Source organism: Procambarus clarkii, chromosome 11, assembly GCF_040958095.1.
Source record: "Procambarus clarkii isolate CNS0578487 chromosome 11, FALCON_Pclarkii_2.0, whole genome shotgun sequence".
NCBI lineage: Eukaryota > Metazoa > Arthropoda > Malacostraca > Decapoda > Cambaridae > Procambarus > Procambarus clarkii.
Window position 1 is genome coordinate 23,066,575 of NC_091160.1, and position 20,338 is coordinate 23,086,912.

Here is a 20,338-nt window from a genome sequence, read left to right on the forward strand (position 1 = left end):
ATAATAGAACTAATGAATCTGTCTTCATTATATTACTCTGCCAACTAATAGTCAAAGAATCAGCCTTCAATAGGAAGAGTTGACTATAATTGCTTCGATTGCCTATAAGCAACTTGAGAACTATATTGCACCAAAAACTCAAACTTTATAGATCTGGGGCAAATTACTACATTAGTTAATTTATTTATTTATTTATATACAAGAAGGTACATAGGGTTCATGAGAGTACAGAGACTTGAAGTTTTACATTCATGTAAAGCCACTAGTAATGCAAGAATAGCCACACAGCTGTGGATCATCCAATAAAACCAGCAGACTGCTAGAAGTTACTAATTCTTCGCTTGGAGTCAATTATAAGTATCCCTGTGAGTTTCCATTACCCGCTGATATAGACCTGACCAGATGTAAGCTGTGTCAGCAAACCTATTCACACATTCTTCGTCACTATGCCATGGAGTGCAAAATGATACGTGAATTTAGAAACAGAACTAAAACAAATTTACAGCAACTGTTCAAATATTTCATTCACAATTATCCACTACGATGAATTTTAGCCCAATGTTCATAGTTTGCTAACTGTAGATAGTAAGTGTGGACGTAACCGTTCCTGTACCGCCTGTTGGACAAGTATGGGGGTCCAATGCTATCCACAGAGTGGGTATGGGGGTCCAATACTATGCACAGGATGGACAAGGGGTCCAATACCTTCCACAGGATGAGTATGGGGTATACATAATTATTGAAGAACTAAACTTTCGTATATTATTCTAAACAAAAACAAAGTTACTAGAGCAACACCGACACTCACTGCTGAGCCTAGTAATGTATGATACTCATTTGCAATTTTAAAATAAATATAGTGTATGTATTATGTTCATTTACAATCGCAAATACGTGCATAGCGAATAAGATTTTTAAAATATTGTCTTGAGTAAAAAGTATTTTTGCTTATGGAAAATGATAACTGCTGAAACAACAGTCCTACGCTATTGAGTATTTGTTATTGATGGAAGACGAGGTCCGTAATTCGGACTGGGTATGAGCTGAAATCTGATTCGTTGGTTGTTCATATGGCAAGTTGCTATTGGCTGGCGGAATAATCTGATGGCTGGTGATTGGTGGACAAGTGTGCATGCAGTCGGGGAGGGAAGCGGCTGGTGTTCAGTGTGCAGTCTCGCACTTCAGTGGACGGACGTAGTTACGAGTGTGTCAGGGAAGTGAGGAGGTGATACCCGGCACACGATGAGCAGCAGGTTAGTTCAGTGATTTTTACAGTGTGAATGATCATACTCTGATGAGTATTGGAGTTTCTTCTCCATGTTAGATCCCGTGTCCGTGGAACTTGCTGCTAGAGTAAGTTCTTTAATGTTCAAGGATGACGGCTTTGGCCTTGCTCTCTGGGATCGAGCGGCCTTGGTAATCTATCTATATAAATGGAAATGTTCGTTTGTTCAAAATCGGTAATCTCCGAAAGTTCTTCAGCGATTGCTTTGAAATTTTTTGCACAACTTTACATTCGCATCCGAGCGGGTTTTTATATACATACTATATAGATGTCACTTCTGTGACGAGGAAAAACATGCTTTTTTAACTGTTTTTCATGTGTCATGTGAGTGACATCATCGAAACCTTTTTACCAATTGCATTTGAAATTTTGACACAACGTTGCATTCAAATAGGCGCATGTTTTTATATACCTACTATAGATGCAACACCAGTGAGGTAAAAACATGCTTTTTTTGAAAAACGGCGCCATCTGCTTGCATGTAAGAGCAACACACACACTACACTAAATGTTAAGATTACATTTCAGTGTTTCCGACTGTATTTCATAAATTGAAGTTTCATAGATTTCGATTTTTCACTTTGATTTAATTGACATTGCCTTGGAATTGAGCTGTTTACAATTAAGTTCATTTCGTGAGTATAGTTTGTTCCTGATGAGGTTAGGATCAACTGGATAAAGGATTTCATTGAGTTAACTGTACTATAGCGGCAAGTATAAGGTACTTGGTAGCATGTTATCAATAACGTCAGATGCAGTAAAGAGGTAAAGACCTAAGCAATTAAGGTGGAGAAATTTCAGTATTCCAGTAAACGGTTAGAAGTAAAGTGTCTACATTGTCAGGGGGGGGGGGGAGCCTGAATGAGATATAGGACAAGATACCCTTCGGATGAACGGGGAAGTGTCTATGGCTGAAGAATAGCCAGTGAGAAGAAACTTTGAAGACAGATATGGCCAGGGCTAAACCCAGCTGCGTGGCATAACAGAGGGTTTTAAACAACGTGCCGACTAGGCGAGGAGGCAGGGTCTTGAGTCGGGGGCGACGAGGTGAAGACAGCTGTCCTCTTTCTTCCATGAAGCTAGTCTTCTGTGGTGCTGAAGAAATGTTACTTCAGTTTTACGGAGGCGGATATGGCTTTCACCAATTGGAGAGTGGTAAAACTCCTGGCGTTTCGCGAGCGCTTTGGCCTGGGTTCGCTGGAGGAAGATTTCTGGCTGCCAATCCTAAACTGTAGCTTCTGTTTAACCCAACAGTAAAATAGGTTCCTGGTTGTTGAGTTAGGCGGGTCATAATCAGGGGAATATTATGATTGAGGACCTGCCCAAAAAGCTATGCGTGCTAGTGGCTGTACAAGACTGAAAGAACTCCTGTGTATTTAAAAAAAAAAATCCAAACGGGCAAAATTTAAGTCACCATCCCCTTAAAGGGGGGATGGTGAAGTCTGGTGCTTTAAATTGGTTCTGGTTTGGCAGACTGCTGGAGTAAGTCTTGATACAACTTGGTCCTTTTGCTTGGGTTGCTGGGTAGGTAGGTGCTAGCAGGCCGCCACAATTTTTTAGATCGATGTAGACAACGCGGGTTAGTCTTGCTGCCGTCTCCGTGTATTTCGGTTAATGTGGGCTAAGGTGTTGTTGCTGGGGAAGTCTTGGTTGTAGGGTTGATAAAGCCATTGCTTGGTTACTGACTTCATGTAATAGTACATGACTAGCAGCGTCCAAGTTAGGTGGGCGTCCTGTACGCTCTGTTTACTTACAACTAGCGTATGAAACGCAACGCTTACAAACGGATGGTGCCGTTTGCTATGAACATGGCATCCCTCCTTTACTTTAAAAAGAATGAATAAAGGATGTCTACCATACTTGTAGCACAAAGCAAAGTTATTGAGTTATTAACATATCAAAAGATGTTGCATAAATTTTACATAAAGCACACAAAGAATTTACACAACTTAATCTTTACCACACCGGATATCAATGTTTAAAATATGAAGTGTTAAGCAAAAATGACATACTACTACAGTTACAAAATATTGAATAAGCTCTGCAATATTCAAACTATTTAATTTCAATTTAGCATAAGTAAATAATTTGCATTACATAGGAACACAATCAAATCACGTAGGGCGTTTAACATGACGTTTAGAAAGTCCTTAAACACAGGAATATCCCTTGATGAATTGTTTATAGTTATAACTAATTTTTTCTTTATCGTTTGTACGACTTTGCATTTGATCATTTTCTAAACTAGTTGGAATCACTTTGAAGTAAGCCATGTTGTGTGGTATACTATGAACTCTTATTACTCACTGTGTTACTGATACTTACACTAATCACTTTATATGGTTTTGTATCATACGGCATATCTAGCTTTCCCTCTTTTTTTTTTTTCCTTTTAACTAGAACAGTGTCTCCAACCTTTATGAATTGTTCCTTTGCATGTTGATCATAAGAAATTTTCATTTTGCCTTTGGCCAGTGCATCCTTCTGAGCGAGACGTTTATCCTTTACCTCGGCTAGCATGACAGGTAGTGTGATCCTCGTTGGACGTCCAAACAGTTCACCAGGCGACTTGCCCAGTGTTCCATTCGGTGTTGTACGGTAGTTCCTGAGAAAAGCATACATAGCTTGTTCCCAGTATCATCCTTCGGCATGAGCACAGCGTTCCGCTCTCATGAGGTTGCATGAATCTCTCTACTTCTCCATTTGCTTGAAGATGTAGTGGCATCATACAGGCGATGTTTGAATCCAATGTTATCGGCAAAGTTGACGAAGTCTTGTCCATTGAATGGCGGTCCCTTATCTGTCTTAACTTCAGGAATGTTAAAATTTGGAAAGATCTTGTAGAGTTTCGGGATGACAGCCTTTGCAGATATGGAAGTATTTTTTACTTCTGGATTAACGCGAGTGATCATCAATGACTCCCATAAAGTACTATCCAGTTGGTAGTGGTCCGCAGAAGTCCATTGATACTTTAGTCCATGGTGCAGCTGGTAGTGGTGAAGGTTGTAGAGGTGTCGGTCTTGAAGTATCCACTAGAGCTTGGCAAGGGACACAGGCATCATGCATGTCCTTTGCTTGACGATCAATACCTGGAAACCACACCTTTTCTCGTAGCAGCGGTTTGGTTCTAACAAGACCTTGGCGTCCTTGATGTGCAAGCTTCAGAGCACGCTGTTGAACAGCTGGAATAAGAGTACCTCGCAGCAGTGTCGCGTTGTTGCGTAACGCTTAACTCTGGATGCGTTCATGGGCTTTGAATGCATCTTGGTCAACTCCTGGGAGTGGGATGCGTGTAAACTTTTTCTTGGTCAATGCATCCACTGTTGCTTGTGCAGAGTTGGATCCTCTAGGGTCGCAGTATGGATTTGATAGAGCCTTGGACTGCATCACGGGTTACAGAGTGTACATATTCCTCGGCAACTTGCTGATGCTTGGTGGTGATGAAACTGTTGGCAGGATGTCGACTGATGTAATCAGCAGGATTTCCTGCACCCGGCTTGGTACTTCTCAGTAAAGTTGTAGCTCTGCAGGCGAAGAGCCCATCTCTCAATGTGAGTTGGTGATTTATACTTCGGATAATTGAATATTGTTTCCAACGATTTGTGGTCAGTGATTATCGCGGTGAAGGGGTGCACCAAGCACATAAATTGATGTGTTCACAGCCTCGAGGAAGAGCGTCCTTCTGTCTGACTAGAGAAGGTTAGATTTCGCTTTACCATTGCAGTTCTCAAGCCTTGAACTGTTATTTTTAATTTCTCGTAGTGGCACTCGACAAGGGATAAGAGGTGCAATATTGTTTGCCACCTCGACCCCTATTACTTGACCATCGTACAGTACTCTAGTTCACTGACTGTGGTCTTAGTGTGGAACGACACACAGCACCAAAACGACCTAGTTTTCCGCACAATCAGCACTTCTTAACTTGAGTAAGACGAGCATTATCTTGATGTGGGTGGTCTCCTCTACAATTGTAAGTTTTTTGTTGATACCCTCTGATGTGAGTCATTGTGACTGCTTGAGTCTTGTTCCTTGACCGCAGTTGTGATGTGGTTCCCGGCTCAAATTGCTATTGGGTTTGCCATGATATCTTCAATCACGGTGTCCTCCCTGAACCTTAGGTACCCCATCAGTTAGGGACACTGGCAGCACCGTTGTTGGCACTGCACTCAATAACAAGAGCATCACGTGCCGCATCTTCCATTCGACGAGCAATGTCCAGAATCTTCGTAAGAGAACTTTCATAAAGTTAAAGAGCTCTTCGACGGAGACGTGCATGTTTCAATTATTTGCCGTTTGATTTGTCAACATCAGCAAACTCGCAATGTGCTGCCGAGTCCTGTAGATGTGTGTGGTATTTATCTACAGTTTCATTAGTTGTTTGGCTCTTCTGAAATGCATAATTTCCATAGTTTTTTGTCGAGGTTTGATATGCTCAGTTTATTTATCTTTGGCAGTGTCGTAATCTTTTTCACCACCAGTGTCTTTCAGTGTGTCAAAAATGGGACAAATTAGATCACCTACATAATGAAGGCATGCCTTCTTTCAACACTTGATGTCTGAAACTATTAAAATTTTCAAACCCTCTAAGCTATTTGGTCCACCTGTGACATGTTTGGTCAAGATCAAATGCAGGAAACTGAGGTATATTTGCTATTTTTACTGCATAAATGTAAACTTATCACTTTAATGTTCCTTAGAATACTAAAAACTTACTGCACTGCGAATGTTAGTTAAAAATTCACTAATTACTTTAATTTTGCAAAGCACACAAGCATTTTAATGCAAAAGTTCACAACGGTGCACAATACAGCAGCAACTGATCTCTCTCCTAGCCTTGTGTACATGTGGTCCAACTCATAGTTGACATGGCAGTTGTCAGCAATTTTGAGTTTACATCACCTTCAACAAAGCACACAGTTCACAGCATGAAGAGTGTAAGCATCGTTTAGTACACAAAACATTGGGTTTTGTACGCAGAATCGGTACATATCACACAGCTTCAGTGGGCACACGGCATTGGTCTGGTGTTCACAGATAGCACGGTTTTTCCTGAGGCAAGACAACATGCTTTTCCCCTTGTTTTGAGCTGGACGAATACCTGTGTTCACTATTTATCCTCGTCGCCAGTGTGGTGTTCTGTGTTGCTGGGGAAGTCTTGGTTGTAGGATTGATATAAAGCCATTGCTTGGTTACTGACTTTAATACTTAGATTGGTACATGACTAGCAGCGTCAAAGTTGTACGCTCTGTTTACCTACAGCTGGCGTATGAAACGCAGCGCATACAAACGGATGGTGCCGTTTGCTATGAATGACATGGTCTCTCATTTTCATTGGCAGGGCTGGGTGACTTGGGTTGTGGAATAAGAATTTGCAAGGGGTCCGTAGTTCACCTAGGTACCCCATGTGTAAATGATTCTGCGTCGAAGTTTGACATGGTAATACTTGCTTCCGGATGGGATGTCTTGTCTCACGTGGGTACGTGAGAACTTCATTCAAGGGTTTGTTGACTTGGTAGGCGGTAACGAAGTTGTCTTCAAAGGTTGTGGTTTCGTCATTATCTGTAGTTTCTATTGCTCCTGAGTGGTCCGGGGTCGGTGTTGGCGTTCCTGGGTCACGTCCTGGCGTTGGTTTGACCTGCAGGTTCCACGATCGATGGGGAGGGTGGAGGGGGGGGGGGTTTCTCAGAGGTGCGGGTGCTTGTCGGTATTGGAATTGGTTCTGTAGGCTTGATGGGGTCTATAGATGGGGTGCTGGCCACTGGTTGAGAAGTATCAGGCGAGTATGGCCTCAGATATTGAAGACGAAGATTTTCTACGAATAGTATTTGATACTGCCTTCTGATATAGTATCCTGGCCGGGGAAGATTTACTGGGCGTCAATCCTTACCTGTAACCTGTTTATCCAACAGTTAAATGGGTACCTGGTTGTTAAAATATTTGGCAGTCGTATTCCGTGGAATATAGAATTAAGGACTTTCCCGAAACGCAATGTGTGCTAGTGGCTGTACGTGAATGTAAGAAATAGTTGTGTACATAAATAATACCAGAAAATCTGCCAGTTTTTTTCCTTGAAATGGATGAGGGGCAGCAACAGTGCCATCGATGGTGGGTGGCGGTGGCGACGGCCGGGTCGATGATTGGCTGGCCTGGTTGGGAGGTGTCATACGGATCTGCGATTGGCTGTTACCGCGAATGTTTGTCCAGTAGTTGCATGGAGCGCCGCCCCTTGTCGGGAGGTCTGGGAAGGCTACTGCCTGGATGTTGAATGTCTTCGGTTTTGGAGTGGCAGTGGTGTCTGACTTCAGTCATTTTCTGAACTTCAGCTTTCCTAGCTGTGCAGTCCGATGAAACTGCGGTGTGGGCTTCATCTCATAGTAGGCAGCGCTGGTATGTAGGTAGCCTTGCAACTCCTGTAATGTTTTTTTCTCAACACAGATGTTGCAACTCTAATCACGGCTGATGCAGTTCTGGGCAAAGTGGGTGCATTGATAACGCCTGAAGCACTGTCGTAGGCGGAAATACAGCCTACAGGTGCAGCAGTTCCTGGGAGAGGAAAGTGCACTAGGGTGTTCTGTCCACGTGCAGTGTGAACTTCAGTCCGTGGTAACGTTCAACGTGCACGTTCAGCTGTCAATCTGCAGTTGAAAAGCAGATTCAACAGGTACTCTGAAAGAGAACGTTATAAACATCAGAGGCCCGAGACTGTTCAACACGCTTCAACTACACATTAGGGGCATCACTGGCCGACCCCTCGGTGTTCAAGAGAACTTGGCGAACACATCCAAAGGATACCTAATCAACCAGGCTGTGACTCTCACGTCAGGCTGCGAACAGCTGCGTCCAAAAGCCTGGTTGACCAGTCTAGCAACGAGGAGGCCTGGTCGACGACCTGACCGTTTGGTCGCTAAGCCCCGAGAGCACCTCAAGGTATCCTTAAGGTAGGGGTAAAGGGAGAAGCGAAACGTGAAATGCGATGGTGTCCAGTGATCGCGAAGATTACCACTTTAGGTGGTAGATGCTTGACGTAGGAATGTGATGCATTTTTCTTATGCTGTATTTAATGTTTTACAAATAAGATACAGAAATACCAAAACCAAGCATAATCACTACACCACACAACAACATACACCATAAAACAAAAAAACAGTAACAGCACATAGTAAGCATAGAATAACAAGGAACACGGTGACAAAATACAGATAACAAGGCACACAGCAATATAACATAAGAAAACAATACAAATACATGGGAACATAAAAAAAAAAAACACAAGCTGCACTACCCAGCTGGGGCGCATTAAAGGTGTCAGTAACGACAAGTGTACAAGGAAACAAGGAAACAATTGGTAAAAACAAAACGCATAAAACTGAAAACAAAAGCAAAACAAATTACAGAACAAAAATCAGAACAGGGCACATAACCAGTATAAGAAACACACAACATTCATAACAGAAAACAGAACCACACAGGGAACCGTAAGTACAAAAACACGTGCAGACGACCAGAAGGCCGTGAGGACATAATACACACACACACGCACACGCGCGCAAATTAAAACAACCGGAAAACAAAACCCGCCCCCATCCCGGACACACGTGCAATCCCACCCCATCCCGGACACACACATACAACCACGCACCCATGTGCAAGCAACACCACAACACACAGCAATCGTGGAGAATATTTTTCAGGGAATTTCCATGAGATACTTAAATTAAGCTTATTAGCCATCCAAATACTCTTGTTCGGTAGGGGAACCGCCCTCGTGACAACCTGGGGAGCACGACCCCGCAGAAGGTCAGCCTCAACGACACGGGGGACGAGACCGCCACCCACAGAAGAGACAGGAGAAAGAATTGGCGTTGCCAGAAGAGAGGAAGAGACCAACAGTGGTGAGGGAGCCTGCAGGGATGTCGAAGGTGAGAGGTGCAGAGGCGGAAACAGGTGCAGAAGCCCTCGGAAGCGAGGAGACAGACTGCGGGGGCAGAGCCCCGCACACCACCCACCTCTTCATGTACACCACTATCCACACACGCTGGGCCAGCAGCCGAGGAACTCTGAACCACTACCGGGTCAGCAGGCGGCAGGGAAACCTCCCCACCCACTCCATCATGAGGCGAGAAGTCCTGCGCCACCGAAGGGGGGGGGGGGGGGGGGGGATCCTCTTCCCATAACAGATCAACAGGTGCAGCCGCAACCCCAGTGCAAGTGGCTGCCAGGTGCCCCTCAAGGCCACAACAAAAACAGGAGCGTGGCTGCCCTGCATAGAAAGCCCGCAGTGTGTACCCCAGCAAGGTAACCTTGGAGGGAACCGGGGACTAATCTAAAGGCGAGAGTCCGTGTACCACACGAGACCCCATGCCACCTGCCGGAAGAAACAGTCCATACAGAGACCACCATGCCATATTGGCCAAAGAATCTCCGAAGCAGAGCCTCTGAAAACTCGAAGGGCACACCATGAAATGTCACACAAGTAACAGGTCAGCAGTGGTTGGAAATGGCGGCCGTACTGCCGTCCCCAGAGAGGGTCCAAAATCCGTCCATCATAGCGGGCTGCGAACTCATTGTACACTGCCGCGGAGTTAAACTTCACTAGCGCTCGGTGGGTCATCTGGAGCTTAAGCCCGTACGCCTATTCCACACGAACAAGCAACATGTCCAACAACACAATATCCAGAGCAAGGTGTAAAGCACGTTCTGAAAACTCCAAACTAATGGCCTTCTGGCGGGGTCCCATGGTGCCGGCAAGCTAAACGGCACCCTCCCTCATGCAACAACTGGCAGGTCACGTAAACACGCCAGACCCCCTTGGCGGCCAGGTTGGCAAACTCTCGCCAACTATCTGAGAGGTCAGGCAACAGGTCCTCGCCCCCACAGTAGCCAGGGCCGGACTCCCTGGAATGTGATATTGGTCATGGGATGGTGGCAAAAAAAAAAAATAATTGCACACCAAGTGAATCGGGTAGTACCCCCCCCCCCCCATCCTCCCTCGTCAATTATCTCAAGCAGGAGGTAATAGTAGGGGGAGAGCAATGTTGGCTGATCAGAGATACGTGCATTTTTTGTTAACAGGAAAGCTTTAACACCTTAGGAAGTTTAGTCCGGCGTGCTCTATATTTTGTAGTACGCATTTGTTGCCAATCTTTATATTCTGGACTTACTATCGTGGGGAAGGATACTATTTGAGGCAGTTAGCAGATTTTTTTATGTATACAAAAGTAGGCACTGCTGAGCGCTTCAGGATGACGCGCTCAGCGCTCTGGGGATTGTTAGAGCAGTGTCCAGCCAGCAACTTGTTTCCTTACCACATCGTAGATGGGGTGTGTGGGGGCGGGGGTTTGACTAAACTGTCAACAAAATTGACATTGTTGAAAGTGTTAATGAATTGTATCGGTATAAACGGTAAACGCCAAATGTACTTGATCCTACCTTTCAAAAATTTCAATATTTTGTCCACCTAATAACCCTTCTGCTTGCTTATCCACACATTATAATCAGAAAGAACCACAATTAATTTTTCTATACTTTTCTATTTACTATAGAACATGGTATTTTTTCTGAATTACCATATACATTAACATCTGTATTGAATATTTCCTGCTGTGGGGAAAACACTCGTGGGATTTATTGATTTATTTAAAATTTATTAATTATATATTAATAATTCACAGCAGCTTGGACACATCAGCTGACTCTTCTTGAAGGCTTTATAAATGCATTCGGCACAAATGTGTGGCCACACGGCAGTAAGCGAGGCCGTAACAAATTATCATAACTATTAAGACAGATTGAACATTGTTCTGGCCCCCCCCCCCCCAAGCTTGAATAGTGCTTGCGGACCATTCAAGCTTGGTCGCATATATTTATAAAGTTTATTCCTTACGTTAATTTTAGATAACCGACTGTATGATAAGGTGGACTAAGAGTTTATTCCCCTACAGTTTCCTACACAAGGTTGGGGGGGGGGGGGATATAATGCAAATCTATCAATCGGAATTATAGATTGGTAGAAAAATCACTACACTGTTACTAGGTGTTAAGACTACAAACGATTAGTAACTAAAATTAAAACAAACACAGCTTATCTGTTTAGCTGATTATAGCGTGGACAATCAGATATGAACACACTGATACTCCTAGTGGGTGAGGCTAGCGTAATAACAAGTTACTTGTTGTACCAGGTAATTGATATTAATTCTTCAGGTTGTCACGGATTACCTGCCAGAAGTATAAATCGTAAACACTAACATCCTAATATGATATTGTATGACAATTATTAATACATTAGTATGCGAGGCTTGCCCAATTTTGGGTATTTTCGGGCGGAATAACCATATCAGTAAATACAATTCGTAAGTTCCTATGTTAAATACTGTACGGATACTATGCTTTCCCTGGTAACGATGGTATCAATTTGTGATGATAAATTTTTCGACAATGCAGTTCCTCGAGTAAAAGTAGAGTTCAACATGACACACTTTAACTGTCCAGGGAGTAAATTATTACTCCATTCTCTCCCTCCTGCATCCGGTGTTCTCCAAATGCGTCAAATCAAGAAATGAAAGAGGGTTTATATTTAATCTCTTTGTACTGTTTTTTTTATTTACACATTTTAGTACAACTGCATTTGTTCTGCTACCCTTTCATCTTTATTAACAAAATTTAATTACAATTTTGTCTAATATGAATTCAATTAGGTCTTATTAGTGGGGATGACTGTTGGTATTCACTGTCACACAGGACAGAGGGTCATACACAAGAAAATAGGTCTGTGCTGTAGGTTGAAGCGCACACTATCATGGTTACAATCGGTTTCAATGTACGGATATGTAAATTCAACTTGTTATGCACTGCCACACACAAGCAGGGATGGGATCGTGAGTTGCAGCTTCAAAATAATATATATAGCTCTTCATTCTTTAAAATGAACAAGCAAAATTTTGGATAAATTGTTAGGGTGTCGTCAGTACACCAGATTCAATGAAATAGTTGGTGGTAGGCCAGGAGGTCTAAAATCTTTGTTTTACATTCAACAACATAGTGTTCTAGTGAATGCATTAAAGGTTTGCAACGGTTTATAGTCTGAATATTCTGGTAGTGGCTCAGCCTCGCTAACCTGCCAGATCTGCCTATAGCCGAAGCGAATTCGCGCAATGACTAAATCACATTGCTTGGTCCGGTTACTGTGCTGACTATCCAAATACCTATTGCAAAAGTTGTCATAGCTTTTAATACTGCAGCTTTCAGCCCTCTGGGCCTTTTAGATCTTCTAAATTTGAAGTAATTTCTTTAATGCAATTATTAGAAACATTAGGAATTATAGTCCAAAGTTATAATCTGTTTTCTTTCCTGCAAACCTCATTGGCCAATCACTGAGTCATGCTTTCCAACTCAAACATGGGATGGGATCCACACAAAATTTATACAATAGTTATTATCATTGGCAAAAATTACATTCCATTTACCATTACAAGCTACTTTCAGACATAAATTGAAGGGTTATTTAGTGACTGCAGAGCACTCACTCTATCCCCATTGCGCTTAAGGTACTCAGTGGTTAGATAGCTACCCAGTAGCTGTCTGTGTCGTGCTTGCCTAGGCGTTAAATGTGTGTACTAGACATGATCATTTCATTCCCTTTATACACAGCACAAGCACAATCGTTTCTAGCAGTTCCTAATTGCACAGAACAGTCAGTAAAAGCATAGGATTCAGTTGGTTTGAGATTTTTAAGATGACTGTCTCTAGTGTTATGCATTTGTTTCAGTGTTATAATTTGTCAGTTGTAACATCCTTGTTTGCTGACATCCTTGGCTAGATGCGTGTACCGGTAGCACTTCGGACATTGTTTGAGAGCGTTCCATCTTAATTTGGTAGGGTGGGTGGAATCTTGATGCCAAAGCGGTAGTCCTTGTGTGGTGGCTTGGATGGTTGCGGCTAATGAGGTGAAGGTTAATTTCAGTTTTACATTCGCCGAGGAGAGCCCCAGAATATACCCTAGAGGTTTTAATTTTCTACGCTGGCGTAGATGTCGGCTATTGGCTCTTCAGTGGTCCATTGACACCCTTCCCGTTGATGAAGATGGTTCTCGTGGCCTGGAATTGGTGTGAGAGTGGAGGTTCTTTTCGATCAATCTAACGTAGTGGTCCTGAATGGCTAAAGTCCTTCTTGCTGTCAAAGAATATAAAATCTATTCCTCTTTGGCCGATGTAAAGGAGAGTAACGCCTGCCGCGTCCTCGAGGATCAGGCAGGAGGTCGGTCTTGTTGAATACCAGCTGGTTATTAAGGCACCGCGTTGTCGACTATCGCAGTGTTTTAGTCGGTTATATGTGAAAGTAAAATTCGTAGTAGGAAGATAAGTACACAAATGAAAAGACCTATGTGAAGGTAAAATTTTGTGGTAAAGAGCTCTTGTCTATTGTTACACCCCATGCACCTCGGTATGGTTCGTGTTGCCGTACAGTTGCCGGAACTGCCAGATATACGTGTAGCCAAGACGTATTCCAGCTGTGACAACGTCTGTTAGTCTGCCGTTTTTGTTACTTGCTCCCATACACACGTTTTACGTGACACATTTCATTCGACGTTTCGGTCAGTCCTGGACCATTATGAAGTCGATAGTGATAGACTTTATATTTGGCGTTGTGCTGCATCCCAAGTAATCTGAGTTTCCACATAAACCAGATTTCTCTGCAAAGTACACAACCGACAGGAATTGTTGCACATTCTTAATTGCAAGTAGTAGTAGTTTGGAAGAATTTTGTATTTGTGAGTCTGTTCTTTGAAAAGTCAGACCCCTCTGTATGGTTGGGCACCATTCCTTCCCCCATCCCATCCCAAATCCTTATCCTGAGCCTTGCCCAGTGCTATATAGTTGTAATGACTTGGCGCTTTCCCCTGATAATTCCGTTCCCTTTACAAATAAAAGCTACGCATGCAGATTTTTTCCTGGGAACTATTGATGCCTGGTTCAACGTTGGGTGAACATGTGAACTCTTGCTTTACCTGGGTACCGCTGGTTTACTGAACGCGACTATTGCCCTTTGCGTCACAATACTGCTCTTTGACGTTACTCATAAACGGTCCGCTTTCCGACGCCTTTGTCGCTTGGGTTCAGGGTTTTTTTTCTGGATTCTTCGGGTGCAGGGTTGTCATAACACCAGCTTGGCCTTTAAGATACCAGACAGTTGGCCAGCTTTTGCTCGTGGGCGTCCGGCTCCTGCTAGTTCACTGGTAGATGCTACTGAATTGGGTTTAGAGTACTTGCGTTGGGAAATCGCGAAGTGATACCCTTTGCAGAGCATGCAGCATAGTTTGCCTTGCAGATTGAATAGTGGTAGTCCTTGGCGCAAATTCAGCACTTCTGGATGGAATGCTGACACATTGGTGGGGTTGGAGAACTCGTAGCACTTATCTCGTAGAAGCGTTCTTTCACGTGATCTTGATACCAAAAAAAATTATTCCTTGTATAGTGGTCTCGGTTGTCGCGGCTACTAAAGGTCAAGGTTAGCTTCATGGTTGAACACCTGCCGTCGACACCACCCCGGAAAATGCCTTAATGTTCTGGATTTTCCAATGACGAAGATATCACAAGTGCTTGTCTACGATCCAGTGGCTGGTCTCACTGATAACTGTTCTTGCGGCAAAGAATTGACGAAGGTCGCGAGGTGTCTTCGTGCATATATCGGTGTAGTGTTTAGAGTCCTCCACGCTCTCGAAGTAGAGTACCGTTATGACCTTTGACTTCTGGGTATGGTTTCTTCTGCTTTTGCGGTTGTAAAATATATAAATGCGGCTTTACCAACTAAAATTGTCTAGGGATAAAAAAGTCGACCGCTTAATATGCAAAGCAATATACTTTAAGGGTAACAAAGGAACATACAAACAAATGAAATACAGGTAACACAGAATCATCAGAATTACTCGGATACATGAGGTAACTAAAGTCTGAGCACGTGTTACTTGATTAAATCTTGTATGGATAGATGGTTATGAAAATGATGGTCTAACCAGAGAATTAACCATGTTAATTGAGCAAAAACAGGCTCCAAAGACTTGTCTACAGATCATTCTTCTCCAGTCAGCTTCACTCACGTGACTAACTCGGCTAGACGCCTTCCTCGGAGGCTTCTGCACATTACCAACTAAGTGTAACTTACGATTATGTTTGCTGTTGGGTAGATTAGATAGTCTAGTGGCTTTTCATATATATTTAGTGGTCTTGGATACAGCACTCTCATAGACAGAGCTTGGAGCAGAGCAGAGTGAGGCACGAGTCGAGTCGTGGAGCTCTGGGAGTGTGTGACGGCTCGATTGGGAAGAGTGTCTAAACTCAATGGGGAGCGAGTGATGTAGCTCGGATTCGGTCGTATTCGGCTGCCTGCTCAGTGTCGAAGCTGGAGGTCTTGGGGTTGATTAGAACAGTACACGCAGTGCTACATTCTTGAGGTTGAAGGCGTGTTAAATTCGAAGTCTGAACTGAAATCTGAATCACTGGAAATTGTACTGTTGCTTACTCGCTTACTAACTGCTTATAATATTGGACTACTCCTCGGCTTCCTCCAATACGATGGAAACAATGTTACCTGTAATTAGGGAAATGATTTTAGTCATAATTAGTGTTAATGAGGTTAGTCATTCAGGTAATGAGATTGGAGCGAGTATAATATTTACTCGCTACATAAGGAACACATGAAATATCTTACTCTGCTGTCTGAGAGTAATACTTATGAACATATTTGTAAATACACTAATATGCATTTAACACTAATAAGGTGTAATTACATAAAAAAACTAATTATAGTGAATCAGTAATGCTGTGTTGGGTACACTACACACATTATTGGAACAGCATATATGGTCACCCCCCCACCCCCTCCAAATGAGACTCCACTGAACCCTCCCCCCCCCCCAACACACACACACACAGACACAGACACAGACACAGACACAGACACACACACACACACACACACACACACACACCACACACAGAGGAATAAACATGCAATAACATTAACAAATATCTTGTACAAGCACACTACAGCATGCTACATTTAACTTGTATATTAGAGAACAAATGGGCAATATTAATCTCCCAGTAAATGAGGAAACAATATATGAACATAAATGCTTCGTTAAAAGGTACAAAATTCTCGGGCAGTATCGATGGGTGTAGCTCCGATGTTTTGGGGGATCTTTATGAGGTCGATCTTTTAACACAATATCGTCGACGGGGTTAGTCTTAGACTTTGAAGCATTTATTGCGCATTGAAATTGAATTGAAATTGAAATAAGTTTGAGGTAAAATACACACAAAGGGATGAGGTAACTCGAGCTATTCTCACCCCATTCAGTGTTCATCTATATAAATAAAAATGGCAATGTTCGTTTGTTCAAAATCGCTAATCTCCGAAAGTTTTTCAGATTGCTTCGAAATTTTCACACAACGTTCCGTTCACTTCCGAGTAGGCTTTTATATACAAACTATATATAGATGTCATGTCTGTGATGGGAAAAACATGCTTTTTTTTTAAAGACTGTGTTTTCATGTGAAGGAAATCTTCGGAACCTCTTTACAGATTGCTTTGAAATTTTGACACAACGTTGCGTTCGAAAAGGCTTTTTTTTTTTTTTTTTATACCTACTACATACATGCCTCATCTGTGACAGGAAAAAAACAACGTTTTTTTTTTTTAAAACAGTGTCATCTGTTGGACGTAAGAGCAACACACACTTTAATCTCCGAAAGTTCACCAACTGTCTTGAAATTTTGACACTTATGACCACGCATACATCAGTATGATTATACTGAGATTGGTGTATGAGTGTGCTCAAACGATAGAGATATCTTGGGTGATAGCCTCGTATCACGAATATTGTGTGTGATGTAATCTCGTGTTACCATATATTAATCTTATTTAATGTATTGTCAATGTGTGACATAAATTTCCCAGTCTATATTAATTCTGTATTAAAGATGTATGCCATGTAATTGTGGATATATTTATATTAGATGTCTAGTTATGCAGTTGAATGTCAGATTTGAAAAAAACATCCTTGTATGTTTATTGTAAGTAATGCTACATCCTGCAATATAGGTAACATTATGTGGACCATGTTAGTGCATACATTTAGTTTCTATATGTATTCATCACATGTATACCGAGAAGATTCCATATGAGTGTTGTACCTTGCATTACTCATTTGTCCTGACATTATATGAAATTATGGCACTGTGAACTGTTTTCCTACTTAGACAATCTTATGATACACACGTTGTATATATTTAATATATTTATTATCTTTGAATGCATATGTATGACCGTTGGTTATGTCGTTGAAGCCTCCCCACCCCCCCCCCCCCACCCTTCTCCCCAAGTGCAGTACCGGCTCTGCCAGTGTTGCCATCTCGTATCCATGCGAATTCTTTGTACTTTTGTATTTCATGATAAATTCTTTAATGTATCGAATTACTATTATATACCATTATGTAAGGTTGTGCCTTATACTCCTAATTCGCTATACAACGACTTAAAAGTTCCTGAATGAGTTTAAATTGTAAATGAGTTGGCGAGATTTGAAAGTTAAAGGTCCGTTGACTTATTGGAGTTGGTAAGTGTCGCCTCTCGGCAAAAGTGCCTCAAGACATCACTGTTCTTTGATCTTTTCAGGCGAGCAGACGTGTTAGGTTTCTGTCCGTGGTTTGTGACCTTATATTGGTTATTGTGCCCGCTAGATGTTATTCATGTAACTATGTACTTATATACAGTATTATATTATATATATATATATATTATATATATATATATATATATATATATATATATAATATGCCCATGCACTCGGCCCCAGGTCCAGACTAGTGGAATTCAATATTTATAAAGAAATGCAAAGTGCCTGTAGCACAGGCACTCGGCATAGTGTGGAGGAAGAGCTTGGACACGGGGGAGATACCAGATGCACTTAAAGTAGCAGACATAGCCCCTCTTCACAAGGGAGGAGCAAAGCATTGACAAAGAATTATAGACCAGTTGCACTAACATCGCACATCATAAAAGTATTTGAGTGAGTGATTAGGAGTCAGGTCACCAATTTCATGGAGACCAATGACCTTCACAACCCAGGCCAACATGGATTTCGAGCGGGAAGATCGTGCCTCTCACAGCTACTTGAGCACTACGACAGTCACTGAGGCATTAGAAGAAAAACAGAATGCTGATGTGATATACACGGACTTTGCAAAGGCTTTAGATAAATGTGACCATGGCGTGATAGCACACAAAATGAAGTCGATGGGAATAACCGGTAAAGTAGAACGCTGGATACTCGGTTTTCTGTCAAACAGGACTCGGCGAGAAACAGTTCAACCATATAAAGTCTAGTCCAAGTGCAGTTAAAAGCTCTGTACCTCAGGGTACAGTCCTTGCACCGCTGCTTTTCCTTATTCTCATGTCGGATATAGACAAAAATACAAGTCACGGCTTCGTATCATCTTTGCAGACGACACAAAAATCAGTATGAAAATTACCTCGGCTGAAGACATTGAAAAACTTCAAGCTGATATTAATAAAGTTTTAGACTGGGCATCGAAAAATAACATGTTTAACTGATAAATTCCAGGTACTCGGGTACGGTAAAAATGAGGACCTTAAACATAATACAGAGTACAAAACACAATCAAATGTACCCATAGTAGGAAAACGGCATGTAAAGGATTTGGGAATAATACTGTCTGACGACCTAACGTTTAAGGAGCATAACAAAGCAAATATTGCGAACGCCAGAAAAATGATAGGATGGATTACGAGAACTTTCAAATCCAGGGATCCTATCACAATGGTTGTACTCCTAAAGTCACTTGTGTTGTCCCGTCTTGAGTATTGCTCAGTACTCGCTTCCCCCTTCAGAGAGGAGAGATTGCTGAAATAGAGGGAATACAGAGAACATATATGGCACGCATAGACGCAATAAAGCACCTAAATTATTGGGATCGTCTCAAAGCTCTCCAAATGTACTCGCTAAAGAGAAGAAGAGAGATATCAAATAATATACACCTGGAAGATACTGGAGGGCCAAGTACCAAATCTACACAGTAAAATAACAACGTACTGGAGTGAACGATATGGAAGAATATGCAGAATAGAACCAGTGAAGAGCAGAGGTGCCATAGGCACAATCAGAGAACACTGTATCAACATCAGAGGCCCACGGTTGTTAAATACCCTCCCAGCAAGCATAAGAAATATTGCCGGAACAACCGTGGACATCTTCAAGAGGAAACTAGATTTATTCCTCCAAGGCGTGCCGGACCAACAGGGCTGTGGTGGGTATGTGGGCCTGCGGGCCGCGCCAAGCAACAGCCTAGTGGACCAAACTCTCACAAGTCAAGCCTGGCCTCGGACTGGGCTTGGAGTAAAACAACTCCCAGAACCCCATCAACCAGGTATATGGATCATTTTCTACTGTTGTCCATTATGTATACCAGGTGGTAGGTGATTATTACGTGTCTTGGTGGGGTGATATATTTTGAGGAACTTGTGAAATGCCAAGGTGCTGTATGTGATATTATTCTTCTTACCTCGTGTGTTATTGGTTGACACACCACCATCCTTGTTGGTATTAGCAGCATATAGGCACTAGTGGTCCACTGCGCTAGGCAAAGTTCCTGGTGTCGGCTAATGTTGTTTGATGCAGTTTGCAGACCTATTTGATGTATCATGCCCAGTTGTTAAGCTGGATATAGTATTAGTGTTAGTAGTGTTGTAGTATTAATGTTGTGGAAGGTTCTTAATGCCAGTAAACTGGAATATTTGTTGCTAGCTTTTTTTACTCCCCTAGAACCTTGCGTGGTATGTGGCCAGGCTATGTGTTCCAGTGATGCTGAAGGTTACTACCTTAAAATATGTATATGGAGGTTATATCTCTGCGACCATGACACACGGTTCCATTTCAATATATGCGTGTCTTTATATACCTACTTTATAGATGCCACATCTGTGACGGGTAAAAACAAGCTTTAAAAAAAAAAATCTGTTGCATGTAAGAGCAAC

The 20,338-nt window shown here is 42.3% G+C and overlaps 1 protein-coding gene across 2 annotated transcripts in view; it reads left to right on the top strand.

Annotated features, from left to right (window-relative positions):
* Positions 1 to 1,076: 1,076 nt before the first annotated feature.
* Positions 1,077 to 20,338, top strand: part of LOC138363405 (uncharacterized) — a 41,355-nt gene continuing 22,093 nt past the window's right edge. Inside the window, exon 1 of one of the 2 annotated variants that reach the window (XM_069322443.1) lies at positions 1,077 to 1,253. In XM_069322443.1, the coding sequence (XP_069178544.1) occupies positions 1,243 to 1,253 (11 nt within the window). In that variant the 5' untranslated portion in view covers positions 1,077 to 1,242. The remainder of the gene's footprint in view (positions 1,254 to 20,338) is intronic. The other variant, XM_069322444.1, reaches the window with a different exon arrangement.